The sequence below is a fragment of the Alosa pseudoharengus genome, unplaced genomic scaffold, assembly GCF_046254945.1.
Source record: "Alosa pseudoharengus isolate Yale_2024_CS ecotype anadromous, Long Island Sound unplaced genomic scaffold, YU_APseudo_1.1 YU_APseudo_1.1_scf_16, whole genome shotgun sequence".
Lineage (NCBI taxonomy): Eukaryota > Metazoa > Chordata > Actinopteri > Clupeiformes > Clupeidae > Alosa > Alosa pseudoharengus.
Genome location: NW_027468630.1, coordinates 17,209,014 through 17,236,703, shown reverse-complemented (window position 1 = coordinate 17,236,703; position 27,690 = coordinate 17,209,014). Strand labels below are relative to the sequence as shown.

The 27,690-nt window shown below is 46.1% G+C and overlaps 1 protein-coding gene across 2 annotated transcripts in view; it reads left to right on the top strand.

The window, feature by feature from the left end:
- Nucleotides 1–763: 763 nt before the first annotated feature.
- pias1a (protein inhibitor of activated STAT, 1a) overlaps nt 764–27,690 on the top strand; it is a 41,786-nt gene continuing 14,859 nt past the window's right edge. The window contains exons 1-4 of one of the 2 annotated variants that reach the window (XM_076287256.1): nt 764–793; nt 15,058–15,520; nt 27,177–27,261; nt 27,474–27,521. In XM_076287256.1, the coding sequence (XP_076143371.1) occupies nt 770–793; nt 15,058–15,520; nt 27,177–27,261; nt 27,474–27,521 (620 nt within the window). In that variant the 5' untranslated portion in view covers nt 764–769. Of the gene's footprint in view, nt 794–15,057; nt 15,527–27,176; nt 27,262–27,473; nt 27,522–27,690 lie in introns of both variants that reach the window. The other variant, XM_076287255.1, reaches the window with a different exon arrangement.

Below are 27,690 nucleotides of genomic sequence, written 5' to 3'. Positions count from 1 at the left end.
CCAAACACTTTCCAGACCTCTGATTTCCCCACTCCTGTAGTAGCGACGGTGAATTCACCTGCGGCAAGTTTAGCCTACTTTTCACCAACTCCATCTTCTCCAGGCTAAAGGCGTGCACGCAGCGTCTGCCCCTGCCCCTCATGATGCACGTTGCACGCAGCAGCAGACTTTCTTTACGGTGAACAGCTGCGTTGATTAATAAATGTTTTTTTTTTTTTTCACTGAGCAGAAAAGGTTAAGCCCGAGGTCCGACCCGACCCGAGTCATTTGCTTATATTTTCGACCCGAACCTGCGGGTCCTGTCGGGCCGACCCGACGAGAACTAGCCTATTCTAAAGGTGAAATCGTAGAGGCGCTGCACAGACAAAGATCAGTCCTAAAGACTCGTTTTATGGACGCGTCGGACTCGGCCTAAAACGATCATTTATCAGAAAAAAGCTAAATATAAATTAACTTTAGTTGGGATAATTGTTAACATTTTCCTTGCATTTCCATGTATTTACGAAATGTTGCCATCACGACTGTGTTAGCCATAGATTATAATATATTAAGGAATCTGAACACCAAAGACAAATGCGTGTGCGGAAAAAAAGTATTCGTGGATGTCTATGATGCTTCGGCAACAGTTCACAACTGAGTGTTGACTTTGTGAACAAATCTTTGAAGTTTTTGTTTGCAAATTCTGTTCTCTTGAACTATCCCATGCTATCATATCGCGCTCCCAGGCCATGTGACGAGACTACATCACGCCTGCGCTAGGAGTTACAAGATGGCGGAGAGTGCGGAACTGAAGGTAAAACGCAGCCCTCAAATTTTATCAAGATTACTGGCTTTTATCCATCACTGCAATCTGAACCATCAATGGGGCGCTTTGTTAAAACATTACGAATATTTTGCGGTCACATTGTATTCACGTTGGTGTCAAAGAGGCCTGTAAACTTATGCCATTTACCACAATACGATTTCTTCCTAGCTCCGTGCTAACGAACGTTAAAAGCCCAAATCGTATTATTGTTGATGCCGAGTTGAGTGGGTCTTGTCCTCGTCACCCCATCAGAATATTTCAGCGACTTCTGCATTTACAACTGCCCTGTTCATTAGGCATTGTGGAAGAAGTGTTCGCTAAAGAGTTTTTCGCTATTTGTGTGTTCTCAGTTGGTGTCCCTCTCTAGCTAGGCTAGCAAGCTACTTTTTTACATGAACGTTATATTTTAACCGAGAGATCTGTGCACCGAGCGACGCCGATGTGTTTGTATATTTGCAGGTGTTGTGGTGACATATGCTTAAAGATAAAACTAGAGCTGGAGCAGATAGATCTTAGCATATTGGAACATGAGTACTGTTCACTATGTCTGTGCCTTAGAAGCGGGCTCCTGCACTGGTCTCTGTCAACGATAAGCAAGCGAACACCTGTGGGCTTCGCACTTGTCAGGAGAATTGTATTATTGCAACCTAACTTGCATCTGAATATGAGTCCATATATTTCACATATTCTGTATTTAAGCCGATACTGTATGCTCTGAACATTGAGAACGTGCAGTCTTGAGAACGTGCATCTGAAATGACAATAGAATGATGAGAACTGTTTCGCTGGAGCAGGCCTACGTATAATTAGGCTGTTTGTCATTGAAAAGCACCCACTACTGCGTGCGACCAAACTCTCCTCATAAAATCACTTTTTACGCGGGCGTTTTCATATTTTTTTTCTGATGCATCACCTGTTCGTTGGTATCGCTTTTCCACTAGTGGCGCTAATTTGTCGCGATATTCAGAAGTCATGAGAAGTTCCACAATTATTATTATTATTTTGATATTTAACCCAAACCTGCCCCTCTAGTAACTGATATGTCTAGATGTTGCTGTTATGCAGAAGTCTTATATTTGGCATATCTGAATGTTTACCATGCAAATGTTTTCCTGATCCAGAACAATAGGGCACATCTTGTAAATCCTTGTTAAATGCTATATATTTTTTTATGCCTCGCTCAGATGTGCAAATTGACAGCATCTTACATTTGTTTTATAGAGTACTTCCTTTTGAACTCTTGCACATTACTGGGTTAGTTACCGGAGGATGTGGCAGCATCAAGGAGGACAAGGTAGCATAATGTTAGTCTTATCTGGATGATGGCTCGGTCATTATGATCAGATCACATTGGTCCTATGCCCACCTTGATAGGCCTTATGTGGCTTTTTCTCGTACCTTCCTTCTATTCTCATGTACTGTCCGCAGGTTTGTGCTTGTTTTAAGGTGTTTGAATGCACGCTGTCCACTACAATTAAACCAGACTGAAGGACAGTGGTGCTTAAGAACTCAACAGGTGGGAGAGTAGGGGTGTCTTTTAATCAGCCTTAAATGCAGGGAAGAAGGTAAGTTGTCCCACAAAAGTTCAGTTTACAGGTTGTGAGTAAAGTGTCAAGCTTGAATAGTGATGCACACTGCCCATGTGGCGTTTGAGTGCTGGGCTTGTTGTAAAGACTGACTGCACACTAGGCTGCAACAATGTTGTAGGCCTGATGGTAGAAAAAGCAAGCCCTATGTCAAGTGAATTGTGAATCTGTATCAAGGGACCATGTCAGCCAGTGCTTCTTGTGCAGCTTAGTAGGGAACCTTGTGTAAACTTGGTCTGTGCCTGACCTGGGTTGTTTTTGTTTCTAGCATGTGTGATTTTTTTAAATATATATCTTGTTGGAACAAGTTTTATTGTTACAATCAGCATCTCTGTGAGTGATGGACCAATACGCCTGTTCCCTCTGACGGTTTGCTGCGTGTTTATTCTCTGGGTTCTCTGTGCTGTCTTAGGTTGCACGAGGTTAAACAGGTTGATGAAGAGAGGTGACAAAAAGCTTGTTGGATGGAGACGCGGCTATTTTAAAATCTCTTTGACCAAGTGAGAGGACCTACTCCGTAATGAGTTCGCCCTAAGATCCTGTACGTCGGTGTGAAATGAGAGCAGAGGGTGGCAAGAGCAGGAAGAAGCCTGTGTTGAAGTGCCTCATTTACTCCTCACTCGGGGGAAATAAACGACCAGGGACACTAGGTGTGTGTGTGTGTGTGTGTGTGTGTGTGAGAGAGAGAGGGAGGTAGGGGCATTTTTTCTTTTCATTAGTCGTCTGCTGAGGCTTTGGCTAGAATTCAATATGTCATGATGTTTGTGCATTTTTTTAAAACACACCTGAGAAAAGTGAATAGCACCATGGGAATACCCCTCTGCTACAGTATAGTCTATTTAGACTACTGCTTACTAAGGGTGTCACGATTTCGATTTATTTCGAAATCGATCGAAATTACATCTCAATCTCGAACTTCGAACTTAAAAGTAGAATCGACGATGCAGCCACACCCCCAATGTCACGTTCAGCATGTATGGCAAGACGCACAAACACACATGCACTGGCTGAACTGCAGCGTCAACACTCCTCTAATTTTAGGCTGCAGCCAGTTAAAATATAGGCCTACACATCAACCTACCGAAATCAAAGCCCCTCTTGCTACTTTGAAATCACCGGTGTGGAAGTATTCGTTCATTCACGTCAATTAAAACTAACTTAGCCTACTCAACTTAGCAAGTGAAAAGATGGTCTAATTACAGTCCAAAGTTACTTTAAGGCTTAAAATGCACATTTATAAGTACATATTCCATGAACACTAACCTTGGGTCTCTTCGGAGTGTGCTGAAACAATCAAATTAACATTCTGTGTTGTTTCATTTTACTATGTTCACGTCTCTGTTTTAGCCTAAAGTTAGTTCTGTTTACATTACAACCTCGCGGTTGGAACGGTTTCAAAGCGGTTTCAAAATAAAAGCCCCCCGAAAAAAAAGAAGGAAAAGGCCAAAAAGAGTAAATAACATATAAGGAATGCATTTATAGTAATATTTAAATTAGATCGAAAATCGAATCGAATCGTGACTTTAAAATCGAAAATTACATCGAATCGAGGATTTGGAGAATCGTGACACCCCTACTGCTTACTGGGAGCTGCGCTCAGCTGATGAGACATGTCTCTTACCATGATGCTTGTATGAATATATGTGAGCTGTTAGGTATGTCTGTATAAGGATATGTCCTTAGCTGCAGTTGACATTGACTGCAATGTCAAACAAACAAGATGAATTGACATTCAAACAATGCAGATTGAAGTTGGAATTTTAGGGAAGACTGTTGTATAGCTCCACATGAGTTAATATTCTTAAATTCTATATTCGAGAGAGAGAAGTGGGTTGGTCTATCTGTGTGTTCGCATGTGCATGTGTGTGTGCTTTAGTGCCTCTTCACTGTACCTCGTCACCTGATACTGACCCCTTTGATGTCCTCCACCTAGCTCTGTAGGCCTGCAGCCTGTAAGTTAGTCAGTCATGCAGCGGTGGTCATTTCTCCGCATGTGTGGATGCAGAAGGCTCTGGAGAGAAGCAGCCCCTTTATTTCCTCTTTTATTTGCTCTCTCTCTTTACCCTCCTTCCCTTACTGTTGCTCTCGTTCACGCTCGTTTCTTTTTTTATTACTGCTGTTGGCTGTCCACTCCTCCTCTCATCTCTCCTCTCATCTCCTATCTACCCCACTTGGGCCACACACACAAACACAAACACACACTTCTGGCGAAGTCAGCCATGTTTGTTAAGCTTTGCTTCCAGCCCTCGAAGCCTTCCACAGGTGTGAGAGAGACCAGAGCTGTGTGGTGAGCCAGTCACTGTTCGTGTTCCCACTGCTGCTTTGCCTGCAGTAAGCTGAGACACGGGACACATCTTTGGAGATTCCCCACGTCGAGACCAGGAAATTGGGGGGGGGGGGAGAATCACTGAGGTTTCAGATATTCATGTTGCCGTAGAGACTATATTTGCATGTGCCGCCTTTCATATGTTGGGGATCTTGGTGGTTATCAAGACAGCAGAAGGCGCATTGGATAGTTCTGCAATGTCCATTCGGCCTACCACTGGGTGGCCTGTGGCCTGCTGCTTCCTACCATCTCAGAAATGTCTTTAAAAAAGATACCAAACAGGCCCTTCTATAACTTTGACTGATGTAATCTGGAATCAGGAAATTATTCTGATAATAATGGGTGTGGGGGATTGTTGAGAGTGATTCCACGTCTCAGTGCCTCGATAAGAGGACATGGTTTCACATGGAATGTCACTCGTTACTGTAGGCCATGTGCTGAGGCTAGGCTGTTGTTTGACTTGCCACTTGCAAATAGTGAAAGTGCTTTGTTTACTTGACGCTGAATTCATCTGAACGGCAGTGAGGCTAACTGCGTCTCCTTGGTAGTCTTCGTCCTTGATGGCGTCTTTTGCTAGAACTCAAGAGCTGAGAGGTCTGAGGGGCCAAGCAATCTTTTAGAGGCTAGATGAAGAAGATGAATCTACTCTGATCGAGCTGTGCAGCCTATGTAACATGTTTTATTTGGGTATGGGTTGTTGCGTGGGGCTAGATGGATATCCTACCAAAAGACAACATTTTGTTTCGAGCAAAACTGAACTTAAAAAACTGCACTCACTTAAAGTATTCGAGCATCAGTGTAGAGGTTTTGTCAAAAGCTATTGAGCTAACGTGGTAAAAACCAACTGACTTCTACAGCTCAGTTGGTAGTGACACTGATTAAAGCCAACTAGCTTACTGTATATACTGTATTAAGTATTATGGCATTATTTTTGTCAATGGCATTCTGAAAAAGCTGTAAACTTTTGTGGGGTTTGGACCCATATCACAAAAATAGCCCGTGCTACTGGTAAGCTGCTGTATGTTTGATGTGGCCTTGTCCTCACCAAATGTGGTCCGTATGAATTTGAAGATATTAAGAATAGACTAGTGTGGAAGTACCTGTGAAAATACTGCGTAATGAGCATTTAAAAGCATCTTGACTACCAACAGTGCTCATTCTAGTGAACAGGGACAACCTTTAGAAGGTAAAAATGTCTCTCAACAGGAAAAAACATATATATGGCACAACCACAACTATTGCACGTCTGTTACATGATACTATGTAACCATCATAGATTTGTATATATGGAGCTATCATCTTAGAGCTTGGCCATTTTTGTCTCTTCGGTGGTAACAATAGTCGAGGCTGGTGTCCGTGCACATGGGACTGTACAAAAGAAAAATCCATTTAAATCTCATTTTTCCTCTTCCTCACTCTCTGTGCAAGTCTCGTGCATGGCGAGTAGTTTGTGTAGGAGCAGGCCCAGGGTACTAGCTAAAATCACATAAAGCAGTTTATTCATACTTGGGAGAGAGCCAGGTGATCAAATTGTCCGATATGCCTGAAGCAAGCAAACCTTTCTGAATATGAAATTAAATTCTACCCTGTTTTTTTTTTTTTTAATGTCAGCGGAGAACTTTAACGCGGGGTTTAGGACGGTAACTAAACGTGATGACTAGTATGCGCTTAATGTCCATATAATCATCTCTGTGTGTGTCTGCGTTGTGTGCGGAATCTGATTTCGGACAGAGTTAAATCCAGGGCCTGGCTTTAAGGCTGCAGGTGTGCTTCAGCTGGGCTGTTTAATCTGTCCACCCCCACACACTCGCACGCACACATACACACACTCACTCCGTCAGAACTACCTTGTTTTGATAACATCCCATTGATGCTGGCACTGTCGCTGCAAGAGCTGCCGGTGAAGGCTGCGGGTGTGACACACACCAGGGGCACACACCTGGTTCAGGCAGGAGGTATTTTTAGCCAGACAGACGTAACTGCAGCCCCCAGGCCATGCAGCACCCCTGGGAGGACCGTCTGAGTCTCCCAGTCACCCCCAGCTCAGCCCAACCCTCTCTGGGTCACTGGCCCCCAGGGCTGGAGTTTGGGGGTGGGGGTTCAGGGTAGGACAGGCCTGGGCGTCCCTGTGGGGCGCGGGGGGGGGGGTTGATTGGCTACTGTGTTTCCTACTAGTCCACCTCCGAGCTGGTCGTCTGCGCTGGTCTTGCCCTGTGCTGAACATGAGCTTTTTTCCTGCCCTGCTGGCCTGCTGGCCTGGCGCTCTCACCTCCGCGCTGAGACAATGTGCTGTATGACATTAGAGCTGAGAGGGGGAGAGAGAGAGAGAGAGAGAGAGAGAGCGAGAGAGAGAGCTGAGAGGGGGAGAGAGAGAGAGCGAGCAGGCAGGCAGGCAGGCAACACAATGCAGGGAGGTATGCGAGGGTTGAGCTGCAGCCAGCTCAGCTACAGGAGGAGAGAGGGAGGGAGGGAGGGAGAGTGTGATTGAGAGAGCGAGGGGGGTGAGGGAGTGAGTTGGAGAGAGAGAGGGAGAGCAAGCGAGAGAGGGAGGGAGAGCAAGAGAGTGTGTGTGTGTAATTGAGAGAGTGGGTGGGGGGGATGAGTTAGAGAGAGGGAGAGCAGGCGAGAGAGAGAGAGAGTGTGATTGAGAGAGCGAGTGAGGAGTGAGTTAGAGCGAGAGAAAGAGAGAGGGAGTGAGCAGGAGAGTGAGAGGGAGTGGGGGATGGGCAGAGCAGGGCTGGCACTCAGGGAGAAAACAACCACACACACGCAAACACACACACACACACACACATACACACACACACACACACAGCACAATGAGGCACAAACCACACATACGTGAGCATACACAAGCATACACACCACCCCAAATACACAGTTGATGGGAATGAGATCTTTTCTGGAGTGGTCAGATACACTCTCCCTTTCCATATTCCTGCCCCTCTCTCTCTCTCTCTCTCTCTCTTGTGCTGTCTCACTCTCCCCGCTCCTCCTCCTCCTCTCTTCCCCTCTGTCCCCCACCCCCACTCTGGCTCACTCCCTCTCTCCTCCTGCTCTCCCTCCTCCCTTTTCTCTCCCACTCGCTCTTACATTCACTTGCTCTCTCTCCCCTCAGTTGGTATGTCTCACTCTGTTTATTTCTCTCCCTTTCTTGCTCATTCTCTTTTCTCTCTCTCTCTTCTCTGTTTCTCTCTCTTCCCTGTCTCTCTCACTCTATCTCTCTCCCTCTCCCTTTCTTGCTCAATTTCTTTTCTCTGTCTCTCTCTCTCTCTCTCATGCACTCTCTCCCTCTCCCTTACTTGCTTATGCGCTTGCTCTTTCTCTCTATCCCTCACTCATACATACTCTCTCTCTCCCCCACTTGCTCATGTCCTCTCTCTGTCTCTCTCCCTCACTTATACACTCTTTCCTTCTTCCTTGCTCATACACACACTCTCTCTCTCTGCATGTGTGCGTGCTTGCAGGGCTGGCTCATAAAGAATAGCATTTAAGGGCTTCCCATAATGGACAGGTTGCGAGTTTGTGTGTGTGTGTGTGTGTGTGTGTGTGTGTCAGAATTGGCTGCTGCTCAATGAAGCCGTAGGAAGTAGGCTTCGCCTTTCATATTAAATGTTGTGATTGCATGTGTTTGTGTGTGAGAAAGAAGGACAGTGTGTTTACGTGTTTGTGTAAGTGTGTGTTTGTGCCACTGAGTGGTTTCTGCACTTCTCTTCATAGTGATGGTCTTGTCCTCAGCCAGGTTGGTTGTGTGGTGCGGATGGTTTTCCATTGGAAGTGCACGGCCCAGCATAAGTTATGATCTTATCCCCCTCAATCCCACTGACTTCCTGTGGCCTGCCGCCTCTCCTCTCTCTCTCCTTCCTCTCCGCTGCCATTGGAGAGAGAGAGGTAAGGAGCTGGGGGCCGCATTTGCATGGCGCCACACGTTGCCGCGCGGCACAAAGACTCTGAACTCGCAGACTACGCTGGCAGCGAGGAGTAAATAAAGCTCCGGACCCAAACAGAGAGTTTTGGAAGAGAGGAGAGCGGTCCCCACACCCTCCAGGACCACACACACACACACACACAGATACAGGCTCCCTAGAATGTGCAAGCTCACTGCAAATAATACCGCACACAAAGACTGAAAGACTGATCACTCTCCCTCTGCCCTTCTCTCTCCTTGTCCTTTATGCACCTAGAAGGCCCATCTATCTGTCTGTCGTCCTTTAAGGCCCTTTCAGCCATCTGACCAGATGCCTCACATGGCCCAATTGGTTATGAGTTCTTCTCCATCTTTTTTGTGCTGCTTAATTGGGACCATATAGCTTGGCAAGCGTAATGATGCTAAAAGCAAAACAAACTGTAAGTGACCCGTCTCTTGTTTGGAATAAACTTTCCACAGTTGCTGTCGTTTCTCCCCCATGCTCTCTTGGTTTCTAGAATGAATAATAGGGATATAACGATCACTGTCACAGAAAAATACAAATGAGGTATTTTAATATGCAGTGAAAATGGTGGAAATCTCAGCAGAGACTTGACTTGGTAGACTTCTAAGATTTTGATTACATCTTGGGCACTTGCGTGTATGCATGAGACAACAGTGCTGGAAAACATTTTGCTTGACATCTTTCAAAAAGGCACTGATGGCACTGTAGATGATGTCATATTACTTGTTGGTGCATTAATATAGGATGATCTTTCATACATTTTTGGCTTTGTCTGTTATATTTTCACTGTTCAGCTGTCGAAATAACGGGAACCAGAATGTGAGCAGTGGCGCTGAAGATGATGATTCATAGGGGTAACTTTTTGAGTAATGTGTGTGTTTATGACATTTGGCAGATGCTTCTCTCCAGTGCGACTTGCAGTATATAACCAATAACAATTATTAATTAAAAATAATACTGCTAGTTGAAAATAAAGTCGAAAAGCCTACATTAAGCTTATTATTATTATTAATAATAATAATAGCCTAAGAATATCAGTTATCATAAATAAAAATGAGTTTTAATTGTAAGAAAAAACAAGAGTGACTGGTTCCATATGTTTTGATTGGATGACCTTGACAATGACTCAAGTTCTCCAGAAAAATGTAATTGGGGGGGTGGCAGTGTAGTTACTAAGGAGTCAAGTTAATTTCTGGGCTGGCTACCACCTCTGTCTTCTTGAGCAAGGCACTTAACCCAAGTTACTTGAGGGAGACTGGCCCTGCTATTAATTGACATATAAGTCACTTTGGAGAAAAGCATCAGCCAAATAAATAAATGAAATGAATAAAAATACATTTTTTGTTGCCTAATATAAGTGGGAAAATGCCTAAACAACGGTCTGTAAAATTCTCCAGCAACATTAGTCAAAGAGTTGCACAGTACATCAGCAAATTTAGGCCTGCACAGCCAGTCATGTCACTGAAAATGCGATCTCCGTTCCCTTGAAGTTGATACGTCTTTCAAAATCTCTTGTAGTTCTGCCATTGTTTCAGCGCAGTCTTCTGCCAACTGTAATTATATGAAGGAAGAAATCTTTGTAGAAAACCTTATGCAGGGTTTGTTCCTCTCACAGATTCATTCTTTTCCCTCATATGCAACACACACACAGCTTTGGTGCCCAGTCTACCGACACATTTTTACAGACTGCAGGTGTTCCACTCTTCTGTTGGGCCCGCTGCAGGTGTGCTCTTGAGTGTGTGAGTGTGTATGTGTGTGTGTGTTTGCATGAGCCTGTGTGTGTGTGTGTTTCTTGAAAGTGGCACTTTGAGAAATGCCGCTCCAGTGGTGCGACTGCTGAATAGCCGCCCGGGCTCTTGCGCATCTCCTCGCTGGTCCTGATGGATTAAGCTCTCATCTGAGGTGGCGCCGCGGAGATGCACATGTCCCGTCTTCCTGGCCCTGCTCCTCCTGCGGTCACATGGTTGGGCCTGTCAACGCTCCTCCATCCCTCTAACTGGTTGACGTGTCGGTGTCACAGCGGGGGGTGGGGGGTGGGTGGCAGCTTCACACGGAGGGTGAAGACTGAGATGAACAGACATGCTTCATCCTCTGCCGTCATGATCACACTTGTTCCTGTACTGTCTTCCCTTCCTTCCCTGCTTTCTTCCTTTATTCTTTCATTCCTTAACCTTCTGTTGCTGCGCTCCTGTTCTCTCTCTCTCTCTCTCTCTCTCTCTCTCTCTCTCTCTCTCTCTCTCTCTCTCTCTTTATTTCCATCTCCCACGTCCTCTGTCCATTTCCTGCTGTTGGGGCCTGCTTTACACTGCTGCAGAGGGTGGTAGGCAGATGAGTGGTGCTTTATAATTAATAAAGCTTTAATAAGCTTTATTGGCATGACCATTCAAAAAGAGATAGATTTGCGCGTATACCGTACAGAAATGTAAAAAACATCAGAATATAAAATAGCATTGAATCATATAACAGTATGTGTGATTTAAACATAAGCAGACAGACATACACACACAAACACAAACATTTTAATTGTACATTAAATTGTAGGCTAACATTTAAGTAGGAGTCTGGTCTGTGAGGGGATGGAGGATGGTGTATCTTATCTAGAGACAGACAGACAGCCTGCCAGTGAGGTCTTCCAGAGGCCTGCAGGCTACAGGCAGATGAAGGGGTTGGGGGATGACTTCAATAAGCAAATGAAGGAACGGATCCGATCTCCAGGGACATGTGACCTTTGGTCTGGTGGAGAGAGTGCTGGGGGGTTGGTGGAGGAAGTGCAGGGATCCGTGGCCGGGGTGGGTGTGTAACATTGTCTGTCTGTGTGTGTTGCGAGTGTGTGTAACCGCGATGGGGGTAGTGTGTGATCAGAAGCTCTCTGCTCATCCTGGCCCATGCGGGGGGTGGTATTGTGGATGGGGGTGGAGGGTGTTCAGGCAGCGCTCCTGGGTTTGATGTCTAAATCAGCGCGGCGAGCTTAGCACTCGTGTCTGTTTGCTCTGGAGCCGTGGAGAATTTCATTTGGTTTGGAGCTCAGCAGTTCATATCCTGCCCCTTCCTCCCTCTCGTGGCACTGTCTCTCCATCATCACTCGTCTTCCTCCTCCTCTTCTCTTCTCTCTTCCTTCTTTCCTCTCACCCCTATCCTCCTCCTCCTCTCTTACCCTTCCTCCTCCCCTCCACTCATCCCTCCATCTCTTCCTCCTCCCCTCTGTCTCATTGTCTCTCCATTCTCGCTGCACTCTCTTTTTCTCTCTCTGTTCTCTCTTTCTTTTCTTCTGCCATGAGACGGCTGGGCCAGAGGGGGTCATCTATCCTCTTTCAATCACAACACACGGTGATTACCTCCCAGTGGAGTGGCGAGCTCCGTGCCCAGAACGCCCGCCGCTGGCGCGTCTAATCAGCCCCTCCGATGAGTAATCAGGCTTGACACTGTTCATCTCAGCCCCAGAGGGAGGAGCAGAGCCTGGCTTGCCCCCCCTCCTTCAGGGTTTATTGCCTGCACATCCACACCCTCACACCCACACGTGCGTTCGTTCACACACCAACAAGGCTTCTCTGACCGGAAGAGTCGGTACGCTGCAGGTTTTGCAGGACTGACTGACTCATAAGACATAAGATTCATGAGACTTTAAGTCCTCTCCCATCATATACCCCAATCTGCGTGACTTTCACATAGTCTCGACTCATTAATAAAAAGCAGTGCAGCGGCCGCTTCCAACGTGGTCTGGAGTCTGGACGCGTTGTTAAGGTAGGAAAGTGTGCACAGTCAAAGACCCGGCGTATTAGAAGTGCCCACTATCTGGCTACTCTGACTGAACTAGAGGCCTGACACAGGTGTGTGAGGGGAGGTTTGAGTGCGATCTCTGGACTGGCTGCTCAGATGTGTGAGGGTGTGTGAGTGCGATCTCTGGACTGGCTGTTTTGTGAGGGTGTGTGTGTGTGTGAATGCGATATCGGGACTGGTGGATCAGGTGTGTTCATGTGTGATCTCTGGACTGACGTATGGGGTGAGTTTGTGTGAATGCAATCTCTGGACCGGCTGATCGCGTGTGTGTGTGTGAATGCGATCTCTGGACTGGCTGATCGAGTGTTTGTGTCAATGTGATCTGTGGACTGGCTGATCTTGTGTGTGTGTGTGTTTGTGTGTGTGAATGCGATCTCTGGACTGGCTGATCGGGGGTGTGTGTATTTGTGTGAATGTGATCTCTAGACTGACTGATTGTGTGTGTTTGAGTGAATGCAATCTCTGGAGTGGCTGATCTGGTGTGTGTGTGAATGCAATCTCTGTACTGGCACCTCTGTAGCAGAGCTGAGACAGGAGTGATGATTACAGGAGCGGTCTAATGGATGCATTCTGGGGTTTCCCTGCTAGGCGTGCGGCCGAGGCAGCTGGGGGAGGACATGACAAAAAGAACATTCTAGACCGCGCAGAGGGCCATTTGCAAACATTCCAGCGCTGTGCGATCAGCGGATAGCTATGGATGGAATACCATTAACACTAGGCTATAACAGCAACAAGACTCAGGAACTGAGGAATGCCTGATCCCCAGCAAATTCTCAGTGCAACTTCGAGGTGGACTCATGATCCCAGTCGCGTCGCTACAGTGAGGCACTTGTGTTTGGCAAGTGTGATTTCATGGGCCAACTCTGACAGGTTGTTGTTGGAAGAATTTCTTTAGCTGCGTTGACGACTACTGACATTGACACCCCATCCCCGTCCCACCTCCTGGTGGTGACACTGTGAACACACTGATGTAATGATGCCTACCAGTCCTCTTGCCCTGCCCTGTAGACCAGTGAGTGTCCTGGGAGACAGAGAACAGGGACTCTCCAGGTCTGTAAGATGTTACTCTAGCTGGAAGGCAAGATTGAACAGTAGACAGTGCCACCCCACCATCACCACCTCCCCGTCACACACACAGACACACACACACACACACCATCAGCACCTCCCCGGCACACACACACACCATTACTTCCTCCCCGTCTCACCCACACACACACTCACACACACACACCATCACACACACACACACACACCATCAGCACCTCCCCGGCACACACACACCATCACTTCCTCCCTGTCTCACACACACACGTACCCACACGCACCCACACACCATCAGCACCTCCCCTGCCCTGTTTGTGTGGGAGAGCCTAATGGAATGATGACACGTGGTGTTGTGGCTGAGTGTGTAGTGGCATGGAGTGGAACGTCCGCCGTGTTTGCCCAATGAAGACCAGTCCCCTCTGGGTGTTTGTGTGAGAGTGTGTTCCAGTGTGTGTTGGTGTGTGTCAGAGTGTGTTCCGCTGTGTGTGTGCGTGTGTGTTTCGGTGTGTGTGTGTGTAAATGTGGTGGCTTTCTCCACTGGTCCCTCCTGTGTTTGTTTTCACGCTCCCTCTTTCGAGCCCAAGGAATGTTACACATTCGCCCTGTGTGTGTGTGTGTGTTATGCTGTCCTGCAGTAGACTGTTGCGATTCTGTCTCCACATGCATATTTCATGAGCCAGGCCATTACACTGCCAGTAGGCATTGGAACATCCTGCCCTCCGGGATGTGTGTGTGGATGTGTGTGTGCGCGTACTGTACGTGTAGTTTATAAGCTTGTTAGTGTGTGTGGCTATCAGTGATTCAGTCATCTCTTTTATATGTGTTTGTGTGCATGTTCATGAGGGTTACATCAACATGTTTGTCTGCATAAGTTTGTGTCTAGTCTGTATTTGTGGGGGGCTACATCTTTGTGTGTGTCTGTGTCTCTGTGTGTGTGTGTGTGTGTGTGTGTGTGTGTGTGTGTGTGTGTGTGTGTGTGTGTGTGTGTGTGTGTGTGTGTGTGTGTGTGTGTGTGTGTGTGTGTGTGTGTGTGTGTGTGTGTGTGTGTGTGTGTGTGTGTGTGCTTACGAGAGCTGAGGGGGTGGGGAGAGAGGGAGAGAAGCCTGCAGAGGTGCTGTGTGGTCTCTGTCCCGTCTCACCCAGAGGCAGGTTGATTCTCTCTCGCTCGCGTTCCAAATATATTATGTGGTGGTTGTAGATGGCTTGTGTTGTAGAGGGCGTAGAGGCTGTTGAGTAGATCTCGTTAGTGATGAAGGTGTCAGAGTTGGTGGGCCAGACCCCATCACACCGGAGCTTGTCTTGACATAGCAAATCAAATCAATCAGAAAAATTGCAAGTAGATATTTCTCCCAAATCATTCAGCCTTAGGCTACACTGTGTATTCAGTTATGATGTATGAATTAATGAATGCCATCGTTCTCTCTCATCTCTCTTTTTTTTGGTTTCATCTTTTCTTTTCTTTTCTTTTCTTTTCTTCCTTCCTTTTCCCTTCTCCCACTCCACCTCTCTCTCTGTGTGTCTCTCTCTCTCTCTCTCTCTCTCTCTCTCTCTCTCTCTCTCTCTCTCTCTCTCTCTCTCTCTCAGCAAATGGTGATGAGCCTGCGCGTATCCGAGCTTCAGGTGCTGCTGGGCTACGCGGGGCGGAACAAGCACGGCCGCAAGCACGAGCTGCTGACCAAGGCGCTGCACCTACTGAAGGCCGGCTGCAGCCCGGCCGTGCAGCTCAAGATCAAGGAGCTGTACCGCCGGCGCTTCCCCACCAAGCTAGTGTCGCCGGTCGAGCTGGCGCTGCCTGGCGTCCACGCGACGGCTGCCCCCGGCTCGCTACCCGCCGGCCTGGCACAGCTGGCCTTTGACGGGCACCACGGGGCGGCGCCCTCGCCGCTGCTGCCCATCTCGCTGCTCGGCGCCGCAGCGGCCGCCAAACACGAGCTGGGCGCGCTGCCGCACTTGCCCGCTGCCCTGCACCCGGTGCACCCCGACGTCAAACTGCAGCGGCTGCCCTTCTACGACGTGCTGGACGAGCTCATCAAACCCACCAGCTTGGGTGAGTGTGAGTGTGAAGTACTTGTCAAGCTCATCAATTCCGTGTGTGTGTTGGGACGGGCAATATGGACAAAAAATAATATCTCGATATGATTTTGACGATAACGATAATTGGTCGATATCCTTTAAAATTGTGTTTTTAAAAGTCTGACTTACTTTACAGTTCATTATTTATGAATAGCATCATTACAAAGATAACCAATATAATAATAATATAACCAGACAGAATGCATCTCAGTTATTTCCTTCAATGTTCAAGAGCAATCATGTAGGCTAGCATTTCAATTTACAGTATAGAAACTAATTTGTTAGTTTATGGCTAATGTATATGAGAAATCCCATAGAGATGCTAATGGTTAGCATAATCGATAAAAGTAGATATTCAGAGCGAACTTCAGTCCATTTACAAAGGTTTACATGAGAAGAATTCTTTGTTTACAACTAACTATTAAAAAAACTCAGTCTAATGTTTTCTCTCTATAAAATACTGTGTAGGAAAACATGTGACTCATAGACTGTATAGTTTAACTCATCAATGGCACTTGAAAGAAGTACAAAATAAACATTAGGCGTGCTTGTGACAATGTGGGCCCACTAGCGATCATGTGACTTACTCTGCTGCAGCCAGAGGCTTCTCTCACTTCTGTTGCATACACCTCCTGATTTAGTGAATGTATGGAGTTTCAATGCGTGATTTCGAGTGTTTTTATCCCAAAGTAATTTAAATGCTCAATAATGTAATTTGCGCATCGTTAGAACAACAATCACAATATTATCGTGGCCGATATATATCTCACACCCCTAATTTGCGTGCTTGTGCGCGTGTGAGTGAAATGCTGGACAAGCTCATCAAACCCACCAGTCTGTATGTGTTTGGGTGTGTGTGAGAGAGAGTGAGTGTGTGGGTGGGCCCGTGGACAGACTTGTGAGTTTTTTGTTTGTTGATCTGCTTGTTTGTGTTGATTTTGTGTGTGAGTGTGGATGCATGCTTGTTTGTATGTGTTTTAGACCGAGCCAGAGCCAGAGAGAGCGGCTGGATTGGCTTGTGTGTGTTTGGGTTTGCTGATACGCTCATCTGTGTTTGTCCGGCTGGGCACTCTTTGCGACTCTTCTTGTGTGCCAGTGTCTGACTGACTGACTGACTGACTGACTGACTGACTGCACACACACTATGCATTCCTGCTTTGTGTTGTTGCTTGTGTGCTGTGGCTGGCACTGCTTGTCTATCTCCCTGGAAACGAGAGAGTGCCCCTACTCCGGCGCTGCAAGGAGTCACTCACCATTCTCTGCCAACAATAGTACCAGCGCATCTAGCGCAGTAGGTTACAGGAAATAATCGAGGGGGGAAAATAGGTCTCTGAAAATATTTTAGATTTACCCAAGGCACAGGAGTCCATTCCATTTTGTGCTGTATTAATATCTAGACTGTTGGCAGAAATACATCAAAATATATTTATTTATTTATTTATTTTAGTAAATTTTAAGTGCATCAAAATAAACTACAAAAGTAGCCACACCATGCATCAAAACAAAATACTGTATTTTTGTATTTTGAAAATGCTAAAAAATACTCTTCAAAGGGAGCATGAAATCACTGCAAACCTTCCACATCTGTCTATTTAATCTATTCCTTCATCATTCCTTCTCTGCTTAAGAGACATGCCATAAATCTGCAAACAGTCAGCAGATCAACTATGCTGACCTGTAACATCTTATAGCTTACTGTATCAGAATATACTGAAGAACTCACAACTGAACTTGCCAAGTGGCACAAACTTACCACCGAATCTATTGAGAGCCAAAGAATGTGGGCTCAAAGCAACCCAATGCAGGTCTATTACCTTAAAATAATGTCAGCGTAACTCATGGTACATTGACACATCATATGGAGAATGAAGTCTCTGATATTGCCAATGCCATGCCCAGAATGCTTGATATTGCACTGTGTAACGCTGTTGATCAGGTAGGATCATGACCCTTTTAGTTGTTTTTTAACTAACTGAGACCCGTGAAAGCGCTAAATAGGGTTGTATTGACGCCAAGGGCCATGAGGCAACTTTTTGAGGAATGTTGCAGAGGACCACATAACGGTTTCCATGTGTTCCGATGATGAACGTTCTCAAGAAACTGATGGTTAAAGTTTTCAAGAAATTACAAAAATACACACCTATAAAGTATTTTGATACAAAATACAAAGCCATTTTCTTCAACCCAATTAAAATCCAAATTACAATATTTTGTATTTGAAATACATATTTTAAATACATGTATCATAAATACTGCCCATCCCTGTCTAGACTCCATCATGTGCTGCGGACAGAGCCAATTTTGAAAGGCACAATTCGGTATCGGTAGTTTCCAAGTGTCCTGCTCCTCTAATGAATAAGAGGAATTTGTTTACACTAGTAAACAAGACTTCCAGTTCATGCTTGTATGTTTTATTGTAGAAGTGGTATTTAGCTTTTAACTTGGCATTTGCTATTTTGGCTTTTAAAAATTATGGGAATAAAGGACTAGGAAAATCTGGAGTGCAGATGACTTACTTTCTTAGTGCTGTAAGCAATCCTTTCAAATTCCAGTCTTTTTGTTCTGCCACAAAATTGAGCTGTTAAATGGAGTCTTCCGGATGACTAACCTGGATGGCAGTCAAGTCAGTTGTGCTTAGCCACACGACTCTAGACCATCACTAGGCCATTTACTTCCTGAAATTTACAGGCATTAAAAATGCATAGGTACACTTTAAATACGCTCAAAGGAAGCGTTAATGGAGTCTGCTCGTTTTTGTGCATTATTATGTGCATAATTCTGTTATGGTCCTTTGTCTCGTGTCCCTTTGACAGTAGACTACAATATTTCTAATAAGTTTATGGAAGTATTACAGCCTTAGTTACCAGTAGGAACCTTGAGAGAAGAATACCTTTCTGTAACTTGACTGAAATCATGCTGACATAATAGATATTTGTGTGTTCCTCATTTATCATATTTATTGTTGTCTGGTAACTGGAAAGAAGTCTGTGTGTTGACTTTCAGTTCAAATGTTTGTTTTTGAAGCCCATGGACCTCAGTGTAGGAGATTTTTAAGGAATTTTCCCCTAGGAAAACCAGTGCAGACTGTTACTACAGTATTATGATGAGCCAATGGCAGTGAAACGGGATAGCTTGTGCTGTCTGTTGCCATGACGGCAACATGCTGCCCCCCCCCCCCCCCCCTCCGTCTTTAAAGGAGACATGCTACTGATTTAGCCTTTCCTGTTTACCCATTTCCTGGATCTGAGTCGTAGCCCTGCATTGTGTCAGATTTCATGCGCTCAGATTGTCCTTTATTTCATGTCTCCTCTCAAGAAAAAAACTCTTCCACAGCATCATCTGGGCGTATATGTGGATATGTAGATATTTTCATAAATTAGCATCTTAATGACCAGAGATGGCGTTTTGTGATTAATTTGCCGCCAGCAGCCACTCATAGAAACACGCTGCCTATCGTCGCCATCACATTTCTCACCTCCCCACAGCATTTGCATACAAAATGTTGAAGGTACACACACGCACACCTGCCTTTCCAAAACGCACACAGAATTGGAAGTGAGTGCAAATACCCTACCACACGCTCATACACTGAAATAAACATACACACACGAACAACTGCACACTTAGCAAAACACACAAATAAGGATGTGTGTGTGCGCAAGCACATTTGCACCACCTTACTCACCTACTTACCTATTCTCTTTTGGAACATTCACACACACACACACACACACACACACACACACACACACACACACACACACACACACGAATATAACAGCCACAGGCTCAGACAGGCGGCTGCATAGATTGCACCTTACTCAGCCATCATGACTAATGCATTGTGTTGCTTACGGAGATGGAGAGGGTGGACCGCACTGGCCTCTTCTGCTCTAAAGTTCCTGCTGTTGCCCCCCCAGAACGAAATAGAGATAAGACTTGCACATTTCAGGAGCAAATAAATGCAATTTGTGGGCCAAGCGCGCGAGCAAAGCCACGTGTTAATGAATGACGTTGAGCCCAAGCTTTGAGGCGATGGCCCTCTTTATCCTAATAATAAAGGGCTGACGCTAATGAAGGAGTGTGATTAATTATAACAGGCCTCTCTAGAAGACAGCACACACACACATACACACACACACACACACACACACATGTACACACACATGTACACACACACAGACACACACAGACGCGTGTGTGCACGCCTTCCTCTCTTCATCTCTCTCTCTACCCCTCCCTTCCTCTCTCTCACACACACACACACACACAGATACACATGCACACACACACACTCAGATGCTCACTGTCTGTGTGTCCCTCCTCTCTGTTGCTGTCTCACTCCCTGTCTAACGCTCTCTCCCGCCCTGTCGTTCACTTCTCCCCTCCCCCACATTTCTTCCTCTTCCTGTCTCTCGTGTTGGAGTTGTTATTCTCTTCCAGTCTGTCTCGCTCTCTCTTTCTATCTCCTTCAGCCCCCCTCCCTCCTCCTCCCTCCTCTCTGCTGTCTCTCTATCAGTCAGCCCCTTTCTTTTTGTGCCAGCTCTCTCTCTCTCTCTCTCTCTCTCTCTCTCTCTCTCTCTCTCTTTCTCTTCTCTCTCTGTCTGTGTTAGCTGTCTCTCCATCAGTCAAAATCCCCATCCCCTTCCCCTTCTGTACCCCCCCTCTCCCTCTCTCTCTTTCTCCCTCCCTATCTCTCTCTCTCTCTCTCTCAGCTGGCTGTATCTCCATCAGTCAGCCTGTGCCGTTCCGTCCCCCCTCCCTCTTGCAGAGGCTGTTGCAGCAGGAGAGGAGAGGCTGTCTGGCAGGCCTCTGTTTACTGTTCCTGTCTGCACAGATCGGGCTTCTCTCCCTCTCCCTCTCTCTCTCTCACACTCATCATTTTCTTTCTTGCTCTTTCTCACTGCCTCTCTCTCTCTCTCTCTCTCTCTTTCTCTCTCTGCTTGTGTGTCTCATCTGTTCCTTGCATACCTCTTTCCCTCTCCCTCTCTCTCTACCCCCCCCCCCCATTTCTGTACGTTCAAGGTGGCTTTCTTAGCCTGTCTGTTCATATGCAGTGAAATGACAGTTTAACAATAACAACCTCAGAATGATTGTAGAGGGGGAGCAGAAGGAACAAATCGAATGTGTATATAGTCATTACATGGAGACTCTACATTCACATTCATACACACACACACACACACACAGAAGTGCTGGATATTCAAACAGAAAGGGAACAGAACAATAATACACAGATTATGCCTCCTTGTACCTGGTCGTCCGGTCATCCGGTCATCCAGGCAGTAATGGGCAGACAGGGGCGCAGCGTGGCCCCGTCTCCCACCTGGTGAACCAGCCTGGCTGTGCCATTAACCCTTAAAGGAGTACCGTCACACCGGTGTGATGGGAATGTTGAGAAATGAACGTTCTAAAGAATATCTGGGTTCATTGAATTCAACATAGAATTTTAGAACCTTCAATTGTTGCGGAACTTAGAATGTTCAAAAACCTACACCTTTAAGGGTTAAGGAGATAGAAAGGGGATTAAATGTAAGAGCAGCTTTTTGTTATAAAGCTGTTTTGGATGCGCCTTTTTCCCCCCAGTGTAGAACATGGATTAGGGCCTGCTGTGTCCTCTTCACTGGTTGCAGTTAGGACAAATGCATTGGTCTTAAGACTCGAGAGTTCTCATGTCCTTACTTTAGTGTAGCCGGAGAGTTACCTAGTAAGTTTCTCTCCTCTTCTCTTTCTCTCGCTCTCCTCTTTCTTCTCTCTCTCTCTTTCCAACACTATCTTCCTCTCTCTCGCATTCAGCCTGACTCTTATTAGTTTTGCGATTCAGTTCATTTCAGTTCAGTTCAATTCACTTTAATTTGGTGTGCTTTGTTGGCGGGCATGTTCAAAGGGAAACAGTGTTGCCAAAACATTATGATAGAAAGATAGAAATGATCAAAACATTGTAAATGAAATACAGAAAACATGTGTGTGGTAAACACATACACACAAACACACACACACACTTATATTTATTGTTGTATACACGAACAGAAGAGATGTTTAAGCTGACAGACAGGGGGTTAAGAGCAGTGTTTCTCAGTCTCTCTCAGTCCAGTCTCTCTCTCTCTCTCTCTCTCTCTCTCTCTCTTTCTCTCTCTCTTCTCTCTCTCCCCCCCGCCCTCTCTCTGTATATGTGGAGAGGCTGCTTTTCTCTCTCTCTCTCGCTCCTCTCTCTTTCCCCCGCCCTTTCTCTGTAAGTGTGGAGAGGCTGGGGCTTTGGTCTCAGCATCTACCCGTGCTTCCTGGTGTTTGCTGTTCTCTCAAGCACATTACAGGCGAGTGCTGCTGGCCGTCCCAACCATCTTATCCTCGCCGCGTGCTCCAGACCTGCGGCTTTATGTTCATTATGGATATCGGCACAGGGGCCCCATGCATTATTAATGATTTTAATCACCACGTTTCATGCCGCAATCCAGGCCAATTAGAAATTCTGATGAACAGTGCATACATAATGACAGCCACCAATAGGGAGAAATGCGAGGGAAGTGGTGAGAGAGAGAGAGAGAGTGTAGGGGGGAAAAAGAGAGGAAGTGTCAAACTTCTTTCCCTTTTCCGAGGGTTTCCACAGGAGTGACAGACAGAGTTTCATTTTTCTTTCCTCCTCTGCACTGGGCTGTGAGCGAGGTAAAGAATAGGGTGAGTCGTCGGCGCCGGTACCCAGAGGGGAACGGGGGGGGGGGGGGTGAAAATGGAGGTGAAGAGCGAGCCGAGTCGTCCCGACGTAAAGACTGACGGCGCATCTGCCGTGAGAATCGTAGAGGCTGCCGTTTGAAACTGAGCTTAAGAGCTTTTCTAGAAGCTTCCACAGGCACCTCAGATGTGCCTTCGCAGCCCAGAAGGAATTTTTATGGGTGCGTGTGTATGTAAGCAGGAGTTGCACAACATCCTGAGCTCCACTGCGTTTTCATTACCAGGACTCGTTTCATGGCACCACCACGACCCCTGTTTCTGTTGGCACACCACAGAAAATACACACACACACACACACACACACACACACACACACACATGCACCCAAACTGAACATGCATGCACTCTCAAGTTAGATTCTTATGGCTAACTCAGCAGCAAGTAGCCAGCACACACCAAAACCAACATGCCCACTAACCCACACACAGGACAAGAATACACTCAGCAGCTTAGCACACATCGCACACACAGATCTCAAGTTCTCCTCCGCCAACACTGAGACACACACACAGCATAACCCAGGCGTCATTGTCCTTTTTTTAGTTTATGCCCACTGCCCACGACAGGACACCTCCGCAACACAGCAAACACACCAGCCCATCTAAAAAAAATCACCACACATCTACTTCTGCTGTGAGCACTCAGCCTTCCCCCGCAAACAAAAACACAATCTGCTGTCCACCCGCCTGCCTGTGGACACGCCCAGCGGCCAGCGACGGCCGGATCCCTGCCAATCCGGGGAGGAGGATAGCCGTGACTTAATACCAGCAAGCATGCAGCACCTCAGGAATTTCCCAATTAGCTGTGCAGCGCGTTACGCCGAGCCACAGGGAAGGAGGGTGACGCCGGAGCGTGTTTGCGAGTTTGGTTGAGTAGATTGAAGCAACAGCTTTGAAACGTGCCCTCACAACTGCAGCGCGTGTTTAGAAGTCATTTCAGAGAATCGAACATGTCTTTGATATTGCACCGTCTTTTGTTTTCAAGGTGAAGTCAAACTTAATAATAATAATAATAATAATAAAAGATTTGAGGAAGTAGCAATATATGTGATCACAGTTCTCCCTTTAAAAAAAAAAAAAAAAGGAAGAAGAAAGCCCCCAGGTTCTCTCATCTCACCGTATCTCAGTTGAAGAGTAGCTTTTCTATGTGCACAATGAGGTTATTTCAAAACTCCTAGATTCAGTCAAACTTTAAAGGAAGAGATGATCCCTTTGTCCTGATGCTCAGCTGCAGTGAGACGGGTCCTGGAGGACCCGAGTGAGTGAGATAGTATTGCACTCACTATTTAGCTTTGTCATGTTGCTCAAGTAACAGGTTTGTTTTAATGTTAAAGAGGGATACTTGTTCTGTGTGTGTGTGTCTGACCGTAGACAGAGACTGTGATCACCCTAGGCAGGCAATAGCAGAGGGTTCAACTCTCATTGTCTGCACATCCCCTCATAAGAACAAATCAAATGCTGAAGACCGCAGGGCTATTTTTAGCATCAGTCACCGGGGGCGGGGGATTGATTTTTTCTTTTTTTTTTCTTTTTTAACCTTTCTCTCTTTTTCTATCCCTTACACACACACTCTCCCTTGTTTATCTCACTCTCTCTCTCTCTCTCTTTTGTTTCCTTGGCTGTTGTAGAAAAGAAAGAATACATCAGCTCTTGAGCTCTCGCTAATTGTGTGGTGTAAAGTCTGTCCTCCAGGCTTTAATTGCCAGCGTTGTTTGGCGTATGAGGACTTTGTGAATCGGTTGAGGCGAGGCAGGTGAGCCGATGCTCGCTCTCCGGTGCTCTGCGAAGACAGAAATGCAGCTCAGCACTGCGCTCAGTCCCTGATGAGGTGGGGCTCAGACCAGGCAGGTAATGGCCTCAGAAACCCAGCGCTGTCGGGCAGCTACAGTGATGAGATCCTGAGGGAGAGAGATGAACACTGCTGAGGGCACTCAGGATCTTGGCACCTCTTGTTGGGGTGGTAAGCTGTGCTGACCCAGTGTGGGGAGCAAAGGTGCTCCTCAACACTAGAGTGCAGGAGCAAGGCAGAGAGGGCTACACACACACAAACACACACCACCCAAGGAAACACACTAACACACACACCACCCAAGGACACACACACACACACACACACACACACACACACACACACACACAAGGAGATAAAATGATGTGTTCCATTTGTACTCGTAAGTCGTTATGAATAGGAAGTTGCAATTGGAACACCCCCTGAAGTCATATTTCCTACTTGTCAGCTCGTGGGAACCCCAAGTTCCCCCGAGTTCTAATTTCCAAGATGGCTGCACCCATTACCAGTAAATGAGAGCCACAGATATGCACTGTTCATTAGCAGTTCTGTCCTGTTTGTGCCTTTTTAAGTCGTAGAAACAAAAGTGTTTTACGTGTTTAAATCTTTATCTGACATACATTTAACTGTGCAATACTGTGTAAAGCATCATTACAAACTCGTATTGGTTTTTCTGGACACAATTCCCAGTTACCACTTACGAGGCAAATGGAACACAGCAAAACCTGCTCTCCCCCTAGCAAGGGTTGAGAGCAACTTTGAGTTAAAAACAGTAGCTATTTCTACTGTAGATGGGTTTTTTCATGCAGTAGTACAAACTTTCATCTACATCTGCAAAGGGAGGTGAATTGCGTTGTAAGTGCTGGCTGTGTGTGTCTGTACGAAGAGCTTTTTTAAAGAGGTTTATGGACGTGCTTCAGAGGTGGGCTTTTGGCTTGGGTTTTAGTGGATGCGTGGGTACGCTTATCTTTAAAGAAAGGGGAGCTTTAGAGAGAGCGGCTGCCATATTTAAGCACTCCTTTGTGCTAAGGGAGCGGAATACAGGCAGCCAGTTAAGGCTTTTTTGTCTCACCTGTTGGCCCGCTGCAGAGTGCAAGTCTTGTCCTTAAAGAACCCTCCCTGTCATTGGCACTGGTATTTCCAGCCTTCAACAGCTTATGTTTTGGGGGTCGTGGGGTTTGATCACATTTCATGGCAGGCTAAGAAGGTCATGGAAGTCAGAGGCGGTGTGCAGGATTCTCTGTTGATTTCCATGATTGACGACTTCTGGTCGTCTTCTGACGCACCTTTGCAGAAGAGGTGTGCGAAAGTCTTGTTTTTCGAATTTAGGCGGAAAAGATCAGAATGATCATGTCAAAGCATATTACATAAACATGATTGGTCAACAATCCTGATGACTCACATTAACCAAGCGAGCGTAAGACTGAGCCTGCTAATTGGATAGGTTTCCGCAAATGCAAGTCTTCTCCGCCCTCCAGACTGACTGGAAATTATTCTTCATGGATCTCTGTTTTGTATTCCCCCTCATCTGTTGGGAAATGCAATTCATATTCTGAAAACACGCAGTTGATGATGAACATTGTGTTCACTTTGTCACTTCCATTGCCTGAGGGAGTAAAATACATTAGTGACTTCATTCCAGAGTGTTTTTTTATTTTATTTCAGAATGTCACCAAAAAAAAAAAAGATGGCCCCATCTATTTTTTTATTATTATTGTTATTATTTACGCACATTGGAACACCATCACATTTCTGTTGTGTTTGTAATAAACTTGTGCTGGTTTGAGTCATCTTACGTATGGATTCCAAATGTGTGTTGTGTTCCGTGGCACGGCATGTGGCTGGCTAACTCTTGAGAGGTGGATTGAACTCCTATTGGATGTGATGCCTGACCCTGGAACGGAAAAGAATACACGGTGGAGGTCTTTCTCTCCTGTCTGTGAGAGTAGGGCCTGAGTAGCACTGTCAGTCACACACACACACACACACACACACACACACATGAACACGAACGAACGAAAGACAGGCCTCCCCTCCCCCACACACTGCTCATAATGAGATAACATACACAGAGCCCCTGCCTGAGCCTCTGGATAAACATACACACACACACATACACACACAAATATACCGCCTCTGGATGAACACATAAACACAAGCCCCAGTTCTCGCTCACACACAAACACACACTTGCACGCACACACAGAACCTTGCACACCAAACACACTTGCACGCACACACAAAACCTTGGTTAATGCATTTTCTCTCTCTCTCCCTTGCTTGCCCAGTCTCTCTCACACGCTTTCTTGCTGGCTCTGATTCTGTCTCTCTCTCCCTCTCCCTCTGCCTCCCTCTCTCTTGCTCGCTCTTGTTCTTTTTTTTACTCTTTTTTTTCCTCTCTCTCCCATCTCACTCTCTCTCCCTCCCCATCTCCCTCTCACTCTTATTCTTTTTCACTCTTTTTTTCTCCCTCATTCTTTTTTTTACTCTCTCTCTTCTCTCTTTCCCCCTCCCTCCCTCTCTTTCATTATTTTTTTCTCTCTCTCTCTGCCCCCTTTTATGTCAGTCCCTGTCTTGCTCTCTGTCTCACCCTCTCAGTCAGCTTTGTCTTGCTCTCTCTCTCACTCTCTCTCTCAGTCTCTGCAGCGCATAGGCCTATACCCTGTTTTTTTTTCACGCAGGGATGTTTCGAATTACTTGCTCAAAAATACCTAAATAATAACGTGTCTTTCAATAAAAAGGCTACTAAAAAAACTCTAAATGACTGGTTGCTTGGCTACGCATGCATGCGGGTGGATTGGATAGCATTCTGTGGATGCTGAACTCAGAGACTTGAGGTCTTAGATCTCTCTTAGCATGCGAGAAAAGACAAACGCATTAATCATGGGGCGAAGAGCCATGCTAAAATATTCATATGTTTCATAACAGAAGACAGCTTAATAGCTATATTAGAGTGTGGCTCAGAGATGTGCTGTTGTTTCCTCTGTGTGGTCTCACGCTTTGTTTTTAAACAAGGTCTTACTCTCTCTTTCTCCATCTCTCTCACTCTTTCTCTCCCTCTCTCTCCATCTCTCTCTCTCTCCCCCTCTCTTCCTCTCTGTTGTTGTGTGCAGCCTCAGATAACAGTCAGCGCTTTCAGGAGACGTGTTTTGCTTTCGCATTGACACCTCAGCAAGTCCAACAGATCAGCAGCTCAATGTAAGTCCCTGACCAAGCTGTACACCCCCCCCCCACCCCCCCCCGCAGCCTGTACATACTATTCTATTTCCACAAACTGTTCCTGCCACCTCAAATAAATACTCAGATGTAAACTAGAAAGCATGTACTTTCGTGTATTTCATGTAAAATTTCCAGTGGTTTTGTTTTCCTTGTTTTTGAGTTTTGACCTTTTGACCTTCCTGCTCTCTAAGGGACATATCGGGGACCAAATGTGACTTCACAGTTCAAGTTCAATTAAGGTATGTATTCACCTGGTTCAGCGAACTGTAATCACTGATGGGAGGGTGTTTTTTCATTGCGATAGTGACTGATGTGAGGGTGTTCTTTCATTGCCATAACGACTGATGTGAGGGTGTTCTTTCATTGCCATAGCAACTGATGGGAGGGTGTTCTTTCATTGCCATAGCG